We start from the raw sequence: 8,875 nt of genomic DNA on the forward strand, positions 1-8,875 counted from the left end.
GCCCACTTGCCAATTCTACCACTAAGAATTGGCCTATGCAGCATGCACTTAATGACATCGGTTTGACAAGCACTCGGCACTAAATAATGTCTCAATTTTGTGCAAGTATAATATAAACATAGACATAATTTTTCAACAAATGTATACCTTGTCTCGGCGTCCAATAAGCGGCGGCTCAAATAAGTGATGGCATGCTCTTTTCCATCGGTTTCTTGAGTCAGAATAACACCAATAACTCCTTCCTCTGCTGCAATGTAAAGCCTGAAGGGTTCCCTATGCTTGGGTGCTTTCATCACCGGAGGAGTGCACAAATAATTCTTGATCATATCAAATGCTTCTTGTTGTTTTGCCCCCCAAGTGAAATCAGCATCATTCTTTAACCGAAGGATAGGAGTAAACGCATCAACCTTCCCTGACAGATTAGCTATGAACCTCCTCAAGTAATTGAGCTTGCCAAGGAACTTTTGCATATCTCTCTTGCATGTTGGAGCCTCCACTTTCTGTATGGCCTCTATCTTTTTGGGATAATCTCTATGCCATCTTTATGGATAATGAAACCCAAAAACTTACCAACTGACACGCCGAATGCACACTTCAAAGGATTCATCTTCAGTCCATACTTTTTCATTCTTTCAAAAGCTAAACGCAAATCGGCCAAGTGAGATTAAAAAGCATCCGATTTGACAACAATATGATCAATATAGACTTCAAGTATGACACCGAGTAAATCATGAAAGATCAAATTCATAGCCCTTTGATATGTTGCTCCAGCATTTTTTAATTCAAATGTCATCACTATCCACTCGAATAAACCAAGGAAACCAGGGCATCGAAAAGCTGTCTTGGACATGTCTTCTTCGGCCATAAAAATTTGATTGTATCCGACATTACCATCTAGAAAGCTAATAACCTTATGTCCAGAAGCATCATTAATAAGCATATCGGCTATTGGCATGGGATACTCATCTTTGGGTGTAGCCCTATTCAAATCTCTGAAGTCAATGCAGACCCTCAATTTGCCGGATCCTTTCTTCTCCACTGGGACAATGTTAGAAATCCACTCGGCATACGTGCAAGGTCTAATAAAATTAGCTTTAAGCAAACGACCGATCTCTTCCTTGATCCGGTCATATGTTTTTGGATTAAACTTTCTGGCCGATTGTTTATATGGTCTAAAACCAGCCTTTATAGGTAACCGATGCTCCACTAGCTCTCGGCTTAAACCTGGCATCTCATGATATTCCCATGCAAAGCAACAAACATATTCTTTCAATAGCTCGATTAACTTAGCTTTACAATCGGCTTTCAATTTTTCGTTTATAAACGTCGGCCTAGAAATTGAACCATCTCCTATATCTATCTCTTCTAATGGATCGGCCGATGTAAAACCTTCTCCTAATTTATCCATATCATCTAACTCTTCTATGGACTCATACATATCGTTCACATTGGACCGATATTCTACAAGTCGCTTTTGCAACCACTCTGAGTTAGGATCCATTTAAACATATCATACCTTGGAGCCAATTGCATCCAGTCGGCTTTAAAGAGACAGGCACGAAACCATTCTTGGTCGCGCTGAGAAAATCGAACTCTGACAAGTCACGTCCCGTCAAGCAAGTAGCATTTAGGTGTTGCCAATCCACCGATGCCTCGGCCAAAGCAACACAGGCCGAGTTATCCGCATGAATGACTTCCACTTCATCATCAACCCACTGGATCAAAAACTGGTGCATAGTGGATGGCACGCACTAGTTTGCATGAAACCAATCATGGCCTAGTATGACATTGTAGTTACCTTGCACCTCAGCGACAAACAATGCGGTAGCCAAAGTTTTACTTCCCACCGTGAGCTCCACATACATCACACCTTTGGCTTCAGTTTTCTCTTTGCCTTCAAATCCATTGAGCACCATGTTGGTCTTTATCAACTCTTCATCATGCAGCCCCAATTTTTTGAAGACCGAATACGGCATAAGATTCACCACAGCACCACCATCAACAAGCATCCGAGTGAGCGGTGACCCATTGATATGACCTCTGAGATATAACGGTTTTAGATGCGTTACTGGGTCTTTTGGCTTCTCGAATATTGCGTTTTTAGGGCCAAAATCCAGCTGAGCCACCTCCCCTTCCTCATCTACAACACAAAACTCAGCGGGTAAGTAATACACCATATTAATATCCATACCTTCATGAACCGGTGTAGACTCGTAATTTAACATATCCTCCTCTTCCCCTAGTGTATCCACCAATTCTGAAATTTGTTCGAGCGGAGAGGAAGCAATAAGTAACGCAGACGATGCAATGACTACATCGTCCTCTTTTGGTGGTGTAGGTGCTGCTGTGACAGGTGTAGAAGCCACTGTATCTTGTATTTGTTTAGGCCTCCACACTTGTTTTGTAGGCACCATGGGCCGAGTGTCATTGAACAACTTATCCCTTTGCTTCTCGGCCTCTTGTTCTGTCATCTCTTGACTCCTTAACCTCTGTAGTTTCCTCTTTTGTGTCTTTGTTAGCCCTGGAGGACACCACTTTGGCTGAGTGTATTTAGGATCTCTCATCTTTACTTGGCTGGTGCTTGTTTCATGGTCATTAGCTGAGTGCTTTGGCGCGATAGCAAGTATCGGCTCAGTCGGATTGCTATGCATAATTGGCGGCTGTATGGTGAATGTTTCGGTGCCCAAGATGAGTGATTCGGCATTGATTTTTTCCTTGCCTTTGCTTGACTCGACCGTTGCAGCACCTAGCGACTTAACACGCCATTCTTGCTTGCCGACCCTTTTTTGATTAACTTGCACTAGCCGATTGACACCATTGTTCAAACGGCCTCGTGTGGGATAAGAAAGTCTCTCATGAACGGGCCTCCTTGATTCTGCCCTACCCGGATGAAAAGCATAAGGGGCCATTGGGGGCTGCCACCATCCTCCATTGAAGTCTCCCATGTAGTATGGCACATAGGGGGGTGGCGGCACCCATGGTCCCGGCGCCCACGACCCATATGGCCTTGCATGATGATGAAATTCTTCCCGAGGAGGTGACCTTGAGCGCTTCAAATTTGATGACCGGTTAGAGCTAGAACCGGCTGCATGATTGGCATACTTGGACAGCAACATATCAAAAGTTGGCTTGATTTTCTTGCGCTGCACTTTAGCTTCATTCATCTTCCACTTGCCAACTTCTGGACTCTTGGGTTTGACAAATTTAACACGAGTATTTTCTTGCACTTGCGGTTGCCCCCCGAGTGTAGGATTCTTGATCGTGATTTTGATTATCTCCTCGCCACCGGGTTGCTTGTCAAGCAAAACCTGTCTCCCCAAGACCTTGTCGCTCTCCTTGTCTTTCCTGGGCTCACCAACAATGACATTAGCTTTATTAGCAGATTCGGCAACCTCCGGCCGAATGAGTAGCTTCTTCCCCTCCAACTCCATGGCATTCATTGGAAAGGGCTGTTTATAACCTTGCATCTCAGAAAAGTTCAATCGTCCGTCATTAATGGCCGATTGTATCTGTCGTCGAAAAACATTGCAATCATTACTAGCATGAGAAAAAGAATTATGATACTTGCAATAAGCGCGCCGTTTCAGCTCTTCAAACGGCGGTAAAGTATGAGATATTCTAATAATCTTAGCCTGCAACAAAGCACCAAATATTCTATCACACTTAGCAATGTTAAAAGTAAACTTCATCTCTTCATCATGATTATTATGAATCGGTTTCAGATCATTGCAAGTAAATGGTTTGGCTTTAGATGGCCAAACAAATTCAGTAGCAAAAACATCACCCTCATCGTCCGAGTGATCACTATCATATTCGACCATATTCATCTTTGGACGATCGGCTTTATATCTATGCACTTCTTTGAGATCTTTGCTTCGGCTTTCCTGAGCCAAAGCCCTTTGTAAGACTTGGTTGATATTTAAGAACTCATGGCCTTCTAGCTTTTCTCTAATGGGAGTTCTCAAACCACTCAGCACTAGGTCCGCCAAGTCCCTTTCGGTTATCACCAAACTAAAACACCGGTTTTTTGTTTCTCTGAATCTCTTGACGTAATCAGAGACCAATTCATCATGCTTCTGTTTAACCGATGTTAGATGTGACAACTTGAGTTCATTGTCGCCGCTATAAAAGTGATCATGAAATTTCTGCTCTAGCTGCGACCAAACCCGAATGGAACCATGTGGTAAAGAAGAAAACCATGAAAAAGCGGTACCAGTTAATGATAAAGGGAATAAACGCACTTTCAATTCATTCAATGAGCTTGCCTCACCCAACTGTGCTAAATACTGACTAACATGCTCCCATATGGTTTTTGTGCCTTCTCCATTAAACTTAACAAAATCTGGAATTTTATATCCTGGAGGGCACTGGATGGCATCAAAGTACTCGGGGTACGGCTTTTGGTAAATCCGATTCCGAGGTAACTCAACTCCAAAATTCTCTCAAAGCATCTTAGCCATCTCCTCTCTAAGATTAGCTAGACCATCATCTATAGTGGACGATGAAGCTTGTGGCAGTGGCATAGGAGGAGTAGGGTTACTAGCTGTAGGTAGGAATTGTGGCATGTATGTCGACCCATAATTTGGTAGTGGTCGAGTGGTTGTAGCTGTAGGTAGGGTTTGGTTCGGCGTTGCCATCGAACTTGGCATGCTCATAATAGGGTTGATGGGTGCAGTCACAATCTGATTTGCTTGGGTAGGATAATAAGCCATCAGCACGGGAGGCGCCGATGCAATAGGTAAAGCCAGATTAGGGTTTTGCACACTAGCAGCTACACCGTCATTACCACTAGATGATTGAGATATATTCTTCTGACCATTAGTATTTTCTATGAAAGTTTGATAGACTAGATTGTTACCATCAGCAATACGACTTTCAATCTCAGCCCACTGCTCAGGAGAAAAGGCAGTACTTACAGAGGGTTTAACCTGCTCGGCTTGAAGAGGAGGGAACTTGATTTCTTCAATCGGAGTGATGTTGCCTTGGCGATCCTTCTTGAACTTTGCAAGGAACTCCTGCAAGTCCTTCTGCTCGCGCGCCTTCTTGTACTCCTCATAGACTTGGCGATGATCGGCCGATATCTCATCAAGACTAGGCTTAATGATGTTATCGGCGTCTACCTCAGATGGCTTGGGAAGATCGGACATGGTGGATGATGACGATTGATCTTCATTCCCCAGCGGAGTCGCCAAAAAGTGTGTTGACACACGAACACGTCACGTGTACCCTCGACGTCGGGGGTTATGCACCGCAGCTCACGTCGAAGGAGACCCGACCGACAGCGCGATACGCAGGACAGTCGGTGGTCGCTTTTGCAGACCCGAAACCCCACACCCCTGGGAGGGACCCCGTCAGGGAGTGTGGCGGCTATGGGCTGCCCTAGGTCGATTCGCTCGCCCATAGAGCCTCGGGATTCGCAGCTCTCAAATTCGAGGAACAGCGAAGAACGAGAGAGAAAAAAGGTGGAGAGATAAAACGTAGATGAAAAAGTAGTATATTGATTTGTTCGATTGTGTGTTTTTTCAATCAGCCGTCACTCCCAACATATATAAGAGGCGGCTGGACTTCCCGTACAAGCAAAGATTTATCTAGGCTTTCTTTACAAGAAAATTACATCAATTCATGTCCAAAACCCTAATCAAATTCGGACTGGTTTTATCCGAACTTTCCAAAACTGTTTGGTTTAAACTGGCTGTACTTTGAGGGTCATTTTTGTGGTGACAAACGACCTCGGATGGAAACGAGCCCAAAAGAAATCTTGACCGCTTCGACGAGACGAACATCTTTCATGTTGAACGTTTTTCATCAGAGGTCATCTCGAGGGTCAAATCGCTCGCGCAATACAGCTAATTACTCACGCAGCTCATCAGACAACCCACATATGTCTGGTTCTGGGCGTCATATTTTGCTCGCTGGAGGGTCTCGCTGTGCGGGCTCAAACTTTTGCATACGACCTCGGATTGAGACGATCTTTATATCAAAATCGATCGTTTTGACGAGACGCACAACTTCCGTGTAGAACACTTTTCCATCCAAGATCATCTGAATAACCTTCTGAGCACATCTTCAACTTCTCGTCGGCTTGACTATCACAGCCTCCACCCCGGCAGGCCTTCCACCCGGGTAAGCTTTCCACACCAGCAATGTTTCTACCCGGCAAGCTTTCACATCAGCAAGGTTTAACCCCGGCAAGGTTTCTACTTCGGCAAGGGTTCCTCCCTGGCAAGGTTTCTCCCCCGGCAAGATTTCACATCAGCAAGGTTTTACCTCGGCAAGGTTTCTACCCCGGCAAGAGTTCCTTCCCGGCAAGAGTTCCTCCCCGGCAAGGTTTCTCCCTCGGCAAGATTCCACACCGGCAAGCTTCTCCGCCGGCAAGCTTTCCATGCCGGTAAGCCTTCACACCTGCAAGGTTTTACCCCGTCAAGGTTTTCATTCAGCCGGCAAAGGCCAAATACTTTCTCACTCAGGGCCGGCCCGCGAAGTGTTGCCTCTAACTTTTGCATACGAACCCGGATTCTTGACCATGCCAAAATCTGATGTCAACACGAGCGAAGTCGTCGACTTGGTCACGCGATTCTAGTGTGGCTACGTTTTCTAGATCGGGGTGACCCCCGCCCCCATATGCTTGGTGTGACTCCCAATATCCGTACGCGGTGACCCCCGCCCCCATATGCTTGGTGTGACTCCCAATATCCGTACGCGGCGGTCTTACTATTGTGGTGATTTAACGGGATTGGTTTCTTTACAAGTCTTTGCAGGCACTTCAGTGGTTGGATTTCTCCATGTTGTTCATTATTGGCGCGAGCTATGGTGGTGCAACGATGACATGTTCAGTTGCGGTTTTGGCAAGAATTAAAGGCATATAGTTGTAGTCATGGCCTTCCCTTTGTTTATGGTTGTTTTTTTGTGTCTGTGAGTTCAGTTACCCTTTATTTAATTGTATCAAGTGCTCTATTGTTCTAATATAAATATAGAAGTAAAACAAAATGAAAAATGATAACTCGATGCGCGTTCACTAACATGAAAACTCACGCCTGATGTTTCGCGCTGGGTCAGGCCCTTGTACACTTGAGCCGACCGACGCGAGAGCTGCTGTAACCTTTGATTAATAATGCTTGGAAACTATATGCCCTCCGTAAATAAATGTAAGACGTTTCAGAGGACAGGGACGAACAGAAATATTAGTGTGTTCCTTTTTCGTGTTTGCTAAATGACAGGTACCTGAATTTTTTTGTAGTCTCAGTCATGTCAAATCGAACGAGTCCGAAGGCGGGGGCGGGGTGAGGGGCTGGGTAAGGAGCGGTAGCACATCTAGATGGATGATGTCTATTGGATTTTGAACGGACGGTTGAGATCTCGATCAGAAATTGACTGGCGGTGAAAATTTCCAAGTACTACCTCCGTCCGGGTTTATTAGTTCTCCTTGTATTTTGTGTTAAAATTTGACCTTTGATATAACTATAAAAAATAAATTATATACCACAAAAATAGTATCATTGAAAGTCACTATCAAGTATGAATCAAACAATATAAGTTTGATGACATACTACTTATATTTTATTAATCAAATCTATCACTAAAGTTGGACACAAAATACAAAGGGGACCAATAAACCAGGATGAAAGTAGTACGTTACAAATAGACGCTCATTTCTTTTAATTGATGAACGGACGGAGGTAGTACATCACAAATAGACGCTCGCTTCATTTTTTTTAATTGAGGAACGAAATGAACAAGACAGCCCTGAAAAAAAGGACAAGACAGCAATAAATAAAAAAATTAAAATGGAACGTTACCAAAGCAACCAAACGGACCAGGAAATCAAAGTGCTTTATGGTGGAATCGAGCGTTACTGAACTCATCAATCGTAGCATAAATTCGCCGTGCCACACCGTACCGCTTTCCGGCGTCGATCTTCTTCCAAGGAGCACACAAGCATACCGCACCCTGCAGCCCGCAACGCGCGCGCCGCCCGGTCAACCTCGGCGACCGCTCCGCGCTCCCCCACGTTCTCCCTCCCTCCCCACTACTCCCACTACGCCAGCCTGCACCTGACGCCCCAGCCTTTCGCCTACATAGCCGCCCTGCCACTCTCCTGGCGACGTGCCGCCCCGTCTCTGCTTCTTGTTTCCACGTAGGAGTTCGGAGCGATCGCCATGGGGCTTCAACTCGAGGAGTACCGCGGCGACGACGACGCGCGCCGGGACGGAGGCGAGAAGGAGGAGCCCGCAGCAGCAGGGTACCGGACCCCAAGGCGCGCCGCGCGGGACATTGGGGCGGGGACGGTCGGGGCGTGCCCGCCCGCGCCGAGGAAGCGGAGGACGACGGTGGCGGCGGCGCCGTCGGTCGTCGCGCGGCGGAGGGAGTTCTACGCCGGGGCCGACCTGGAGGCCTTCTTTGCAGCACACGACCTCTAGAGAAATCTCACTTATAGAGTTCACTGGATGCAGCAGAGTTCGTGGTGCTCTTGCTGCAATGCATACGCTGGTGTAAATCCCTATCATGTATAGCTAGCTGTTTATTTAGTAGTACGTCTAGCATATGGTTTTGAGTTCTTGTGTTTAGCCGAATGCCACAATGCTAAGATCGTTCGTACGTTTTCTTCATTTGTGTGCAGTTTAATTACTCTAGTACTACGTTTGTTATTTTGTCTGAAATCAGATCATCTGTATATATGGTTAGCTGTGGCAGTACTGTTTTTGACATCATTTGGTCTGAAAGCCCACTCGAGCGCGTGGATACATAGTCTCTGGCCGGGCTGCATAGCCCCATTATCTATTTGTTGACTAGTAGAACGTCCGTGTGTTGCTACGGACTACAATGCATATAAATGAATCAGATAAATGATTAACATCGTTTTCAAGGTCGAAACTCA

The 8,875-nt window shown here is 45.6% G+C and overlaps 1 protein-coding gene across 1 annotated transcript; it reads left to right on the forward strand.

Annotated features, from left to right (window-relative positions):
• Positions 1 to 7,920: 7,920 nt before the first annotated feature.
• Positions 7,921 to 8,660, forward strand: LOC109776606 (uncharacterized). Its single transcript, XM_020335267.3, has one exon. It carries the CDS (start codon positions 8,157 to 8,159, stop codon positions 8,415 to 8,417), a length of 261 nt encoding a protein of 86 aa, XP_020190856.1. The 5' UTR covers positions 7,921 to 8,156; the 3' UTR covers positions 8,418 to 8,660.
• Positions 8,661 to 8,875: the final 215 nt, after the last annotated feature.

Source organism: Aegilops tauschii, chromosome 2 (assembly GCF_002575655.3).
Source record: "Aegilops tauschii subsp. strangulata cultivar AL8/78 chromosome 2, Aet v6.0, whole genome shotgun sequence".
Taxonomy (NCBI): domain Eukaryota; kingdom Viridiplantae; phylum Streptophyta; class Magnoliopsida; order Poales; family Poaceae; genus Aegilops; species Aegilops tauschii.